This window comes from Octopus sinensis, linkage group LG3 (genome assembly GCF_006345805.1).
Source record: "Octopus sinensis linkage group LG3, ASM634580v1, whole genome shotgun sequence".
Taxonomy (NCBI): Eukaryota; Metazoa; Mollusca; class Cephalopoda; order Octopoda; family Octopodidae; genus Octopus; species Octopus sinensis.
In genome coordinates this window covers 163,321,169-163,335,981 of record NC_042999.1, presented here as the reverse complement: position 1 = coordinate 163,335,981, position 14,813 = coordinate 163,321,169, and the positions used below count along the sequence as shown (strand labels likewise).

The 14,813-nt window shown below is 34.0% G+C and overlaps 1 protein-coding gene across 2 annotated transcripts in view; it reads left to right on the top strand.

The window, feature by feature from the left end:
- The window catches only part of LOC115209381 (dynein assembly factor with WDR repeat domains 1-like), a 107,599-nt gene that overhangs the window by 27,967 nt on the left and 64,819 nt on the right, over positions 1-14,813 (top strand). For both annotated transcript variants that reach the window (XM_036501580.1, XM_029777762.2), the window contains exons 5-9: positions 827-885; positions 4,735-4,857; positions 8,850-8,949; positions 11,114-11,221; positions 14,433-14,539. In XM_036501580.1, coding sequence (XP_036357473.1) covers positions 827-885; positions 4,735-4,857; positions 8,850-8,949; positions 11,114-11,221; positions 14,433-14,539 — 497 coding nt within the window. The remainder of the gene's footprint in view (positions 1-826; positions 886-4,734; positions 4,858-8,849; positions 8,950-11,113; positions 11,222-14,432; positions 14,540-14,813) is intronic.

Below are 14,813 nucleotides of genomic sequence, written 5' to 3'. Positions count from 1 at the left end.
GTTGCTCGACTAAAGGCGGTGCTCCAGCATGGCCGCAGTCAAATAATCAATATATTATGAATAAATTTTTATCTTTTTAATTCATCATTCCTTAAACGGTAAAGCACATCATATCTGTCCAATGTAAATAAGCAATTCCTTATCAAAAGAATTTTTTGAAACTTCTAACTACTAACATAATGTTTTCAAATGTACTCTGACTTATACTGTGGAATTTCCACAGGTCCTACCAGTTCCAGAAAATTTTTCTCTGAAGATAATTAAATGTACATGCTAATTCAATTAAAGAAGACAATTAAATCCACATGCTAATTCAATTAAAGAAAACAGTCATACCTACATTTTAATTAAATTCAATTGATTTATTATGAATGTTGTATCCTGCAATAATAACAATTTTTCCAGAGGAAGATACATCACTTATCCACTTAATGTTATATAAGGTTGGAGCTTTCACTCTGTGAAGATGAGATTATGTCACAAACTCCCAGTGTAATGAGTCTAGTTTTAGCTCTTTCACTTGCTCTATTAATAAATGCCCTTATACAAGATATGGATGTTGCATCTAGCATCCCGTGAATCTCTTGTAGTTAATAGAACTGATTACTCTATTTATCATACTTGTGCTTGGGATTAATAAATATTTATCCTGATGTATTTTTATACCCATTAATACACTATAAATACATTATAAACTAAATAGTCTTGTAATGAATAAGATATATAATGAAGGGTAAGTTGATAAGGACAGTTTATTAATTACAGAATGGTAACAGATAAGAAGAAAATAAACCATTATCTAACTTGCATGAATTTCTACTTACAGGTACTTAGAGCCCACATATTACCACTGACTAATGTGGCTTTTAACAAGTCTGGTTCATGGTAAGCTCTTTGTTGTTGTGCCTGATGTTTATATATATAGTTTCTGGTGTAATGTTACTATTATTGTTGTTGGTGGTGGTCATGTTATGATAGTTATAGTAGTTGTGTTGGTGCTATAATTGCTTGTTTTACTCTTATTTTATTGTTATTGAAAGGGCTCTTGTGAAAAACTCTTGAGCAAGTTACTTTTTGACCTTGTGATTTTGATGTTTCTGTTGGAAAACATCAGGACAAGTATAGAGGAAGTTATGACCATGATGTTAGAAAAGAAGGCTTCTGAATTTTGGGATGCAAATAATTATATCATTTGAAACTTAAACTTTGGAAAGCTATTAGTCACTTACACTTTTCAGGTGAACATAAGGATCAGACTGTATTTTTGTTAGTAGAAAAAGGGACAGACAAATGGTGTGAGAAATTATTCTTACCTTGACGAAAAAGGCACTACCTTTAACTTTAACTAGTTTTAACAATTTCAGGTTGAGAATGAAGATTAGGAAGTAAATTACAACTAGGAGAAAAAAGGTCCAGTTAAAAGATCCCTCTATGATGGAATCTCAGTACTAGGTCACACGTGTTTCCACAGGATGGAGAGGCTGGAAAAGGAGATAATATAGTAGACAGCTGGACATTCCTAAGAGACAACCTGCTGTAAGCTGTAGCTTAAACAGACTCTTATCCAAACAGTAAATGACATGGTGATGCTATAGAATATTAGATAGAGCTGTAATATCAAAAGGTAAGAAAATGTGAACAACTACCTATGTAAGAACAAAATCATGAAGCAAGATGGTTGATCTTGTCAGGGAAGAAGACAAGAATAGAATGTTGTGCACGGCATTAACAAACTGAATTTCAAGTCACTGTGTTCATATAACTAGCCTGTCATTGGGAAAATTTGTTTTGAAATGGCACCAACAAGATGGTTCTTAGTAACAGTGAAATAAAGAGGTATGGTCATGTTACTACAAGAGATAGTTGAATGAAAAATATCAGCTGGTTGACTCAACAGAGAGCCAACTCTTTAAGTTAGCTTAGGCAGGGTTGATATGCAAACATAAGGAAATGAAAGCAAGGAAGTTGTAGGTTCATCAGGGATAGTTATGTCAGTATTGTGATATCTATTTAGTTAATCAAATACTGCGAGTTTGTGGTCCTGTGTCAATTAAAAAAAATAATTACTATTGTTGTTACTGGGGTTGATGATTTTGTAGTTGCTACTACTGCTGTTTCTGAAAGTGGAATGACAGAAATAGCAGAGTACCAAATTAGGTGTTTTGCAGTATTTAGTCTTGCCATCTATATTCTAGATTCAAATCAAATCTGACCCAACTTTAGTTTACATTCCTCTAAGCCAGAATCATTTCTGGTTATGTAGTGGACTACATCCTTCTCCTGTAAATGTAAGACTCTAAATCCATGGATGAAATCATTATTACTGTTAATATTACAGTTATTTCTCCTAGTTAAAGAGTAGAGACTGTATTTAATACAGCTCTTCTACCTTCTGTTTTCAAGTCCTACTGGGTTGACATCTCCACCACCCCTGACAATAGTAGTTGTTGCTGTTTAACCACTGGTCAGTCTTGATTAAGTAAACCTATGGCCAAAAGCATTTCAGCTGTGCCCATCATGAATACAAGAAAATCACAACCACATATCCAGTATGTCGTTTTCCAAGATGGATGTGATTTGAGTGAAATTTGGCTGTGATTTCCAGATTGAGTGACCATATAGAAGTTCCCTTAATAGCTCAAGGCAGTACCAATTTTATACTAAGGGGGATCCAATTCAATTATATCCCACTCTTGTAGCCTAGTTTATCAATTCAACAGGTGGTTTTGTTGCTATTACTGCTTTTTTTTTTTAGTAATATTGTATTTAAAGAAGTGGATGGCATCAGGATTCTTTGGGTGCTGAATGAATTGTTGTGTGGTTTTGGGGTGGTATTTAGTTATGTTCCTATATGTTCTGTTTTCTAATTCCTGTTGACATTTACTTCACCTTCCATGCCTTCTGGGTTGGAAAAAAGTATCAGTCAACCACTATCAGCTGATTCCATTGTAAATTTATGGTGTCTTATGAAATAATAAGTTATTATATTTAGGTGAATTGGCTGAAGTGATAGAGTGATGGATGACAGTTTGTGCTGTTTTAGTAACATCCATTATATGTTATATATTTAAATTTGATTAAAGGTATTTAACCTGATGAGGTTAACTACCTTTCATCTGTCCTCAATACTTTATGATCGTGTGTCTATGTCACAAATCATATTATTTTTGCTAATGCCTATGGATTTGGCAGCAGTAATAAAACTGCAAACTAAATGTTTAATAGTATTTAGTTTATTCCTACTATTTTGTGAATTTAAATCACATTGATCAGCTTTACATTATGATATTCCTGATCTGAGAAAAAATAATTACCAGTCAATTACTGAGGGAGTCAATTAAATCAATTAAACCTCTTCCCTAATCTTATGACATTATGTCCAAATTAGAAACCATTAAAAACTGGTGGATTGGCTGAATCAGTAATGTATAGGACAAAATGTTTTGTTATATTCTTTTATGTTCTGAGTTCAAATTCCACCAGGATTACCTTTGATATTCATCCTCCTGGGATCTTCTGGGATCAATAAAAGAAGGTACCAGGCAAATACTGTTCTTGATATAAACAACCTGACTCTCCATTAATGAGGTTTTATGCCTTTGTTAGAAATAATAATTACTATTGTTTTTACTATTGTTATTACATTGAGGTCTGATCAATAAGTATCCGGACTGTTGCCATAGTAATGAAGCTAAAGCATTCAGAGTGAAACCACTTGGCACTGATTGACCTTGAACTCTGCTGTGCACAAGCACTAAGTTTTAACATTTTAGCTCACTTCCACTGTTTACAGCAGTGCTTGGAAGGAAGGTGTGTAGCATGTGATTGTCATATTGACCATGACAGAGAACGTCGTCATGACAATACTTGCTTAGAGACTGATGCAAAGTTTAAGAAAGTGTATGGAGAGGAGTGTATGCTTCACACACAAGTGTATGAGTGGTTCAGACGTTTCCAAGATAGCCTAAAAAATGTTGATATTGACGAACATTTTGGGAGACCTTCAACCAGCAGAACTGAGAAAAACATCGCAGATGTGCATGCAGCTATGAGGAGAAATCGTCGAATTGTCCTGAGGTATCAGAGGATGTGCAGATTAGTTACAGTTCAGTTCAGTCCATTATCACTGAAGATTTGGGTATGAGACACGTATCTGCCTTTTTTGTGCCAAAACTGCTTTCAGCTGACCAAAAAGACACTTGGGTTTCAGTTGCACAAGATCTCCTTGATTGTGCTGAGAATGAGGAAAACTTTTTGAAAACTTTGTGTTGGCCTCTGAGCAGGTATCACCAAACTCTTGGCAAAATTTGATGCAGATTCTCTGTTCAACTTTCTGTCATAATCGATGTGACAATCACACACTACATACCTTCCTTCCAAGCACTGCTGTAAACGGCAGAAGTGAGATAGAACGTTAAAACTTAGTGCACATGCTCAGCAGAGTTCAAGGTCAATCTGTGCCAAGTGGTTTCACTTTGTGTGCTTTAGCTTTGTTACTACGGCAACAGTCCGGATACTTATTGATCAGATGACGAATACCATGATGAACTCTTGTTGCTGTTAATTTTGCTTTTCTCACTGCTGCTGCTTCTGCTGCTGCTGTTGTTGTTGTTCCAGCCTCGTCATTATTGTTGTTGTTGTTGTTGTTGTCACTGCTACTGATGCTGTTGTTGATGTTGTAATATGAATAATATCAAACACAGTAACATGAGGAGATCTCATTGTCTATTACAGTTTCATCACAGGAAGTTATGATCGTACATGTAAGATATGGGATACAGCCTCTGGAGAGGAACTTCATACACTGTATGGTCACAACAACGTCGTCTATGCAATCTCTTTTAATAACCCTTTTGGGTATGCCATCCATCTTTCTTTTAGAATGGTTATATTTAGGCCCTAAGTAGCATACCACTTTCACTTTCTCAAATTGAGTACCAGTTTGTTTGTTTTTTTAATTATGGAGTCTATTTTTTGATGAATTCAGTATTTTTTGTGTTGTTATTTAATATGGGGGAGTGTGATTATATCAAATTATTTAGACTTTTTGTTTTTGTTGTTTCTCATTTTTGTGAGATGGAAGGGTGTGATTATATAAAGATTTGGTTTCATTTTCTAGCAGGTTAAGTGATTGATTAAGGGCTTCACCACAAGGTAAAATAATAGAAATTATTCAATTAATTTTTTTATAACTTCAAATACAAAATTAACTCATTTCTGTTTCTTTTTTCTTCTTCTTTTTTTTTTTTCTTAGAAAAAAAGATAAATAAGATAAATTATTCACACAAAATAGCACTTTCTTTTCAGTTTCCGAACACTTACTTTTCGCTTTCACAAGTGAATGATTTCAGATATGTGAAATTAATATTGTTATAACAACTATAATCTTAAAAAAATAATAGAAAATTTTGGCCACTATTTGACCCCTGTAATTTACAGTCAATTAGAGTAATTTTATATTATGAAACAGCAGATCTATGAAATGAACAATGACAGAATATATTGTTCATGGATAGCAATCTTAATCTTTTCAATGTTTGGTCTATTATTTATAATTGTGTAGAAACAAGGATAATTTTCCTAGAAGAATTTACCTATGTAGTCAGGTATCTTTAGTAATAATCTAACTAACAGTCTGCAAAGATAACTAATGGTCCTAGACAAACTGAAAGCCAAAGATTGGGAATCACCTGCAAAAGGGATAGGTGATATATTAGTAATGGAGAGTCCCTAAATCAAGTGAAAATCACTTTTCTTAAGAATGAAAATTGTATGTTATATATCATCTTCCCCTAAATTTATATTCTTTCAAACATAACAAAATTTTAAGCAAACACAATTACACCTTTCCATTTTTACAAAAACACAAATATGAACAACAATAAAATTTAAATAACATTATACAATCACACCATCCTATCTGAGACAAAGATGAAATCTTAAAACATATTATATTACACACAAGTTGGTCATAGCACAGTGTAAAACTGTGTAAAGATCTTCTGCAACTGCCAAACAAACTGGTACCAGCTAAAGTTTGAGAAAGTAAAAAATTGCTTTCATTTATTTATCTATTTTGTGTTTTTCTCCTTTAGTTTACAATTGACTTTTAATATTATTCATACTAGAACTATACCACAACCAATGACAATTCCAGTAGAAAAGGCAGAATGATATATGGTTGTATTGAAAGTAATGCAAGAGTAGGCATAACTTTTTCACTAACTAACATGAGTTGTTCATTTGACTAAGTAGAATAACTCTTTATGTAACTCTTCCTCCTGACCTTTATTGCAGGCAAATAATAGGTTCCAATCATTCTCCCTGGTTTTCTATATGTCTGCACTGTGAACAGCAAGTGGTATGGTAAGCCACTCAGAGAGCTTAGAGAAGCCATATGTGAAAGAGATCACACAAAAATCTGAAAACAATCCACATTCACCTGAACAATATCTGACCACATATCTTTGGCAAGAAATCAGTCAATTTGCAAATTAGATGGCCAGTGTTTCCCCATCTACAACACAACCCCAATCTGACACCTTCTGACTTTTACCTGTTCGGCCATTGAAGGACAATCTTTGGAGATAAAAATTTGATGATGTAGAAGAGGTGAAAGTGATTGTAAAGAAGTGGGTACAACAGTGCACATCTGAATATTTTCAAAGAGCATTCATGAATGGTATTCAATGATGGTGTAAATGCATTACTTGTGATAGAGACCGCTGAGTAGTACCTTTGTATAAAGGAAGAGTTATACTACCAACATATGGAATTTGAATGACCTATATCAGTTATGTCTAATTTTGCTTTACTTTCAATATAGTCCTCATATATTGAATATGAACTAAGAGAAGGGATGTAACTCAATAAGACAAAGCATTTAGCTTTATCTCACTACATTACATTCTTGTACATACTATACAAATGTATGCTAGTGTGTCCAAAGAGGGGGACCATAATGTAGGGCTAGTCGAGAAGCCTCACAAATCCAGGACTAGGATCTGACCAAGGATAAGTGATCACTCACAGCTATTAATTCCATCATATATAGATGCATACTGAGGGAAACTCCTTTCACTCAAACCATACATGCTACTTTCACCCACTTTTCAGCAAATTTATTGAAGGGAACATCAGCCTCGCTATTCTTACCATCTCTTCTAGTGAAGTTTGAAAAAGTCAATGAGAGCTTCGTTGGAGAGGAAGATGTCTGCCCTCAGTCCTTTCAGTCATATCTATGAAATTCTCTCTTTCACCATAATCATTAGATAAAGAAAAAGTGTCTGCTCTTCCTGATCACAAGAAAGTGGTAGGGTGAGCTTTACAATGGGCTTCAGCCACAGCTGTATCCGACCTACATGCAACAACAACTGTTCAGCAAAACTCCTCAAGCCAGAATGAGTGCATGTAGAATGGTTTCTGTACTCTATATGCACCTTGTACAGACCCAAATGACTGCACTTTCAGGACTGTTGAATTTATTTCATTTCTACCCCTGGTAGAACAGCCAGTCCAGGGATTTCTAGAAATTATTCATCAGTTCCTAGGTTACAGATCCTCCAGGAAAGACTAGCCAAGTGATTCTCATCAATGCCCAGACGTTTGAGAACTTTGTCATTGTCCCCTCCCCCTGCTAGTCTTCTATAGAAAGCTAATGTGTAGTATTTATTGTCCAATTGTCCAACTGGTAAAAAACATCTGATGATATACCAGATACCAGGCACCCAGTCTTGATCTTTGTTCCAAAATCACATTTCCATCAAAGTGATAGGCTATACAAAGCACAACCTCACCTGCACGCCATATAGGAATCTCTGCTGATGTCACAGCCTTACTGCATGCAGGAACATAGCAGATGGACAACCTGATTGGTGGAGTGTGACCTTCTACAAAAAGTGATAGAGCAAATTTTTCCACTCTCTCAAATGAAGCCTTCCTTCTATTATCCACATTGGTAATGAATGAAAAACCATTACAAGAACTAGTTACAAAGATGGTAGAGATTTTCATCATAGACTTATTGAGAAAAACAAGCATGAAAAAACAATAAAGATATGAAATGAAACTGCTGCCTAAAACCAATGAAAGAACCCCAAAGATTCAGGTTTAACCTTACTACCAAAAATAGCATCCTTTCCTAGATGTTTTCTAGCCTACAGGTTCATGCTAGAAGGTTTGTTCACCTTCCTCTGCAAGTGTGTGCTGTCACTTCCATTATAGCTTTTAAAAAATAACTGTTAAAATCGAACTGCACTCTTCAGAACTTGTACTAAGAATAAGTACAAGGTAAAATGACTACCTGCTTTTATAGCAAGTTGATGCAGGTAGTTTATCCTGTCCTCCTCTGACTTTTAGTTCATGCAATTGAAAAACCCGCATTATTTATGGGCTGACCCAATACTTGGAGACAATGTCATGTAATACTGCTCTACTCAGTTTTTCAACAACTTGGGGCGGGGAAAAAAACCATGTAATTCTCTTCCAAACCTCTACCTGTTTCAGAAATGACAGTGTAAAGACATTATGAAACTTTAGCATACAGATAGACTACCAGATACATGTAAGCTTGACATCATTTTCCAAGATAAAAATAATAATACCAGATCAATATAACAATATCGAGTGTGTCTGTTGTTGTGAAGAAATGACATTATTTTTTCTAACATAGATAAGAGTCAAAGACACAAATTTGCAAAGTGAACTCTCATGGATTTTAACTACTACCACTATGTTATTTCAAATAGAAATAACAATCAACATCATTACTATTGTCATTGTAATTGTTCATCATTCACTTGGCAACTAACAACTAAGTTTTGATAGTTTCCGTACTTTTTTCTATTTAGAGACAAAATAGCAACTGGATCATTTGACAAGACATTTAGGTTATGGAATACAGAAACAGGAAATTGTTACCGCACCCACCGAGGTCACACAGCTGAAATTGTTAAGTTTTAACTTTAATTTTTTTACTTTGAGTGTCTGTACATTTGTAAATGTGTATGTATAGAAATTTGAGAGATAGAACTTAGAAGGTAAACTGTAATTCAAAGGGCCAACCTTATCAGACATTGTGTTGGGCTGGCTCTGCCTGAGGATTATACTAAGGATAGCATTGGAGGAATACTCAGTCACAAAGGCTATAACTAGTAGATATTTCTGTTACTCAAAGAACTGGAGAATGTGTATCTCTGTATCATATGCATTCTGATATATGATGATATGGTCAGTGATAATGGCATGAGAGGAAATGAATTATTCATTTCCTCTCAAATACTTTCTACTATCTGTTAGGAAGCTTCTAAATTGAACTAAAAAATTCTTATTTTTTTTATTGTCTAAACAGGTACAGATAGTTCAGTTATTAGAACATCAGAATTATGTGCGTTGTAATATGCAGTTTGGTATCTAATTTCTCTCGGTTCAAATCTCAGTGATATTAAACTTACATTTCATCTTTCCATGCTTCAATGAAAAAGTATCAGTTGACTAAAAGTTAATCTTGCTTGCTTTGTGATGAAAAACTATGGACACTGCAGAGTCATTAGTAATGAGTTTTACACGGTGTAGTTGATTGAATCAACTCCCAGCACATTTCTTATATTTATTTCTTGGAATGAAGAGCAAAATTGTTGAGGCATGAAAGTAAGCACTGCCAAACATTTAATCTATTGAGGCATAATTTCTATTGCTCTACTGCCTTTAAGATACACTGCTACAATTACAACTACAATCTACAATTAAGACCGATAAACAATCAGAATAGTGGTGGAGAAAAATCCATAAAAGATGAACTTAATAGTAAAAAAAAATGAAGTATTGTGTATATGTATATCTATGTGTGTGTGTGTGTGTGTGTGTGTGTGTGTGCGCACATAGTCATGTGATAAATAGAAAGCTTTCTTATTGCCAGTTGAATATTATATTACTGTATGATATTGGTTTCAAATTTTGGCTCAAGGCCAGCAATTTCACTGAAGGAATTAAGTTGGTACAGTATGGCAAAATGCTTAGTGGCATTTCATCTGTCTTTATGTTCTAAGTTCAAGTTCCACCAAGGTTGACTTTGCCTTTCATCCTTTTGGAGTCAATAAAATAAATACCAGTTTAGCACTAGGATTGGTGTAATCAATTTACCCCCATCCTCAAAATTGTTGGCCTTGTGCCAAAACTTGAAATCATTATTATATCACTATTTTGTATTATTAAAGTAGACTAACATACATTTTTGGATCAATGAAAACTGTGTGGAAACCTGTTGAATATACTTTATCCATGATTTGAGTGCAATCCTTGTCACACACAATGTTAACCCTTTCGTTACCAACCAGGCTGAAACCGGCTCTGGTTCTGAGTGACAAATGTCTTGTTTTCATAAGTTTTGAATTAAAATCTTCCACCAAACCTTAGTCACAATTTATGTCCCTAACACTAGCTTAATGATAACTAAGTTATTTTACTAAATTGTCTGTTATAGTTAAAGTAGTTGAAAGAAACACAGAGCATCTCAAAATAAATACAGTATATGCACATATATATGATTCTGTCTGTGCATTACAACATTAAGTGTACAAATTTTATGGAACACTCGACCACTTACTTAATTATACAAAAATTCAATAAATAAGTAGTTTATCAAACAACTGCATTTCTTGTTCATTGAAGCAGATGTGAGATCCCCTATTATGGTATTAGTTTCATTTTCTATAAATTCAAGTCCAGACACTGTTTTAAAAAGATATTTATACACTGATTCATTAACAAATCATTATTTATACCATGTTCCAGCAAGACCTGGATAAATTATTTGCATATTTATTCTTAATACATCTAGGCAAGTTCAGGCTCAAAAATATGCTGATTGCTGCAGTGTCTCTCCAGCTGATAAGACACAACATATTGAAACACTAGTGTCCCCTCCAGAATCCTGTGTGCCAATGAGCCAAATCTGTTGAACACACCATCATTGTAAAAAAAATAAGTTATTCTCCTATGACATACACCACTGCAACCAGCATATTTTGCATCTGAACCTGCCTAGGCACATTAAGAATAAATATGTGAATAATCATACTAATTTGTGTTACATTTTTTTTTTACCTTTTGCCAGGTATGTTTGAGTTTTAACCCCCAAAGCACTATAGTTGCAACTGGCAGTATGGATACAGATGCAAAGCTGTGGGATGTACAAACTGGGAAAGAACTTTTTAATTTATCAGTAAGTTAACATGAATTTTATATTTTGCCCTCCCCTATACTTGTGTGTGTGTGTACATACAGATCAAATTTGTGGCTGATGTAAAGTCCCAACAAGACCTAGGGTGGCATGGTGGTAGAACAGTGTACTTGACATGGCCTTTGGAGCAAAGCAATAGACTTGGAAGGGTGGCAGTAGCAAGTAACTATATCAAGTACTTTGAAGGAAAAAAGCTACCATGGACCTACCATGGATCGCTTCATTTTTAAAAACAAACTATTTTGATATATTTTTAATCAAGAAGTAAAAACTTTTTAGTCAGTTGATATGTTTTAGTAATTCATTTTGATCAACTACTTTAGTCGATTTATATATACTTTTTCTTGACAGGTACTTCTATATATTTTTTATTTTTATATGCGCATATATATTTTTAAACTTCTGTGCTTATATATGTATTTCGTTTATATGTTGAAGGCCATGGTATTATTTGTATATAATGAAATGTATAGGAGCATGGAGTTATGTAAAGTCATTGGCCTAAATTTGATGTTTGTTCTCTAATCAATGATTTATATATATATATATATATATATATATATATATATATATATATATATATATATATATATATATATATATATATATATATATATAATAAATATTAGGGAATAAATCCAAATTTACAGGGAAAAAATCAGATTTAGGATTAAATCCAATTTTATAGTAAAATATTATATAATATTAATTCGAGACAAAACCACTATTTTGCAAAACAAACAAGGAAAGACTTAATCAATACATAAAAATTTTTAATATAAAGAAATAAACCGCCACTACAATCGTTTCATGTCTTCAATGACATTCGTCAGGTGGATTTTCGATCTCCTAAACTGTTTTAATTTATATATATATATATATACCTCATCCTTTGAACAATATATATATATTGCTTACCAACCACATGGTTCCGGGTTCAGTCCCACTGTGTGGCACCTTGGGCAAGTGTCTTCTACTATAACCTCGGGCCAACCAAAGCCTTGTGAGTGGATTTGGTAGACAGAAACTGAAAGAAGCCCGTTGTATATATGTATATATATATATATATATATATATATATATATATATATATATATATATATATATATATATATATATATATATGTATGTGTGTGTATATGTTTGTGTGTCTGTGTTTGTCCCCAAACATCTCTTGACAACCGATGCAGGTGTGCTCACATCCCCGTAACTTAGCGGTTCGGCCAAAGAGACCGATAGAATAAGTACTAGGCTTACAAAGAATAAGTCCCGGGGTTGATTTCTTCGACTAAAGGCGGTGCTCCAGCATGGCTGCAGTCAAATAACTGAAACAAGTAAAAGAGTAAAAGAGAGTATATATATATAATACAAATAAGAAAATGGAGAAACAATTTAGTTGGTTCATCAACTTTCGGATATTAGAATGTTGAATTATTTATTTAACAAAATGAATGAGAACTTTAATAGTTCTCATTTTGTTAAATGAATAAATAATCCAACCTTCTAATATCCGAAAGTTGATGAACCAACTAAATTGTTTCTCCATTTTCTTATTTGTATTATAAATTAATGGTAAAATATTTCTTTACCTTCACCTGTTTAATACAATAAATAAGTTAATTGCATTGCAATTAAAAACATTTATGTATTAAGAATTTGGGTACTTTACCAACAGTATATTGGATAAATACTATCCCTTAGTGGTTTTCACCCATAACCTCTAACTTACTTTGTGTTATTTATATATCATCATTATCGTTTAACGTTAGTTTTCCATGCTAGCATGGGTTGGATGCTTCAATCGAGGTCTGGGAACACAAGAACACCTCCTCCAATGCTCCCTCCCCTCTCAAAAGAGTTTTTTTTTTGTCTTGCAAGTACTTGGTGACCCTGTCAGTGCAGGTGCCACTCAAAAGCACTCAGTCCACACTGTAAAGTGGTTGCCATTTTGAAGGGCATCCAGCTGTAAAAACTTTGCCAAAACTGACTTTGTCTGTGTTTGTTCCATGTAAAAAGCACTAAGCCCACTCTGCTGAGGGGTTGGTGTTAGGAAGGGCATCCAGCTGTAAAAATCCTGCCAAAACAGTTACAGCAGTCTGGGGCAGGCTTCTGTCATTCCACCCATGCCAGCATGGAAGGCAGACTTTAAACGATGATGATGATGATGATATTAGATGAGTTGGGCCACACCTTGTCCATAAATTCCATTTGCAGCATAGTTTCTACTGCTGGATGTCCTTCTTAACATGAGCCATTTTACAGAATATACTTGATGTATTTTGTGGGACCTCTGATTGGTAGGATACCTTTTCCTCAACAAGACTGAGGACTCCTCTACCCTATGCTGCCAGCTACTTTATAGTATGTACTTAGCACATTTGATTATGGCACCAACATCATCTGATTCCTTTTATATTCATTTTTTCCCCAGCTTATCTGTGCTCATAGAGAGAAAGCAACTGAATAGAATCATTAGTTGGTGTCTAAAGACAATTATCATTGTATAGATATGTATGTAATAAGTAGGGATGGTAGAAACTGGTTAGAATTATTGCAGTTAGATATGTCTTGCAGTTGGTTTGGCACCAGACAGCTATGATTAAAGATCTGATCAATGCTAGGGTCCAGTCAATGCATACCAGCACAGAGAAGCAAAATAATAAAGTTGATGAATAAAAAGAGAAACTGAAATACCATTGCATTATTTTCTATCATATTAAGTACAGTTCAGTGGCAAGTAATGGTAAATCCACTATTCCTATAAAACGGTAAAGTCTGGGGTCTGGAGAAATTGTAGACAACAGCAGTTAGTCTATAACTGAGTTTGATATGTTCAGTTGCATCAAAAAGTAAGTATAGCATTCTGAGCTTTTCCCTTCATCTGAGAGTGATTTTGTAATAATGTTGATGAATATTGATGTTAATATGAACCCTTAACTTACAGTAACCTCAAAATGTAACCCACACTCATAACAGTTCTCTGGTCATCATCAAATACATTGCAAAAACTTACTTGATGCATAGGGAGAAGTGAGATGAAGAAAAGCAAAAGAAAAAGAAAGATGCTGACAACAATAAAGGAAAAATTTATGATGATGACGATGACGGTGATAATGATGACAACGACAATGCTGCTGCTACAAGCACAATTAACAATAAAAATGTAGTAAGAAAAATCTATTGTCTTTTTCAGGGACACAGTGAAGAGATTATTTCTGTTGCATTCAACTGCACAGGTACACAACTAATCACTGGATCATTTGACCGTACAGTAACCCTATGGGATGTTAACAGTGGCAGGTAAGTTACTCCTATTCAAGCTTATTTTCATGATGAAGCCATGCAAACTCAAGGCAGATGCCAAAGATGACTGAAACCGATTTCTTTCAAGCTTTGCATGCTAAATGGCCTTCATATGAAACCCTTAAATATGAAATATTTTTTTTATCTGACTCTAATATTTGCTGAGTTATGACCATTTTAAATTTTCAAAAAACGTCTCATTTTTACAGTTACTCAATTTCTTTGAGAAGTCATATCTCAGCTACTATTTGAGCTAGAAAACACATATTTT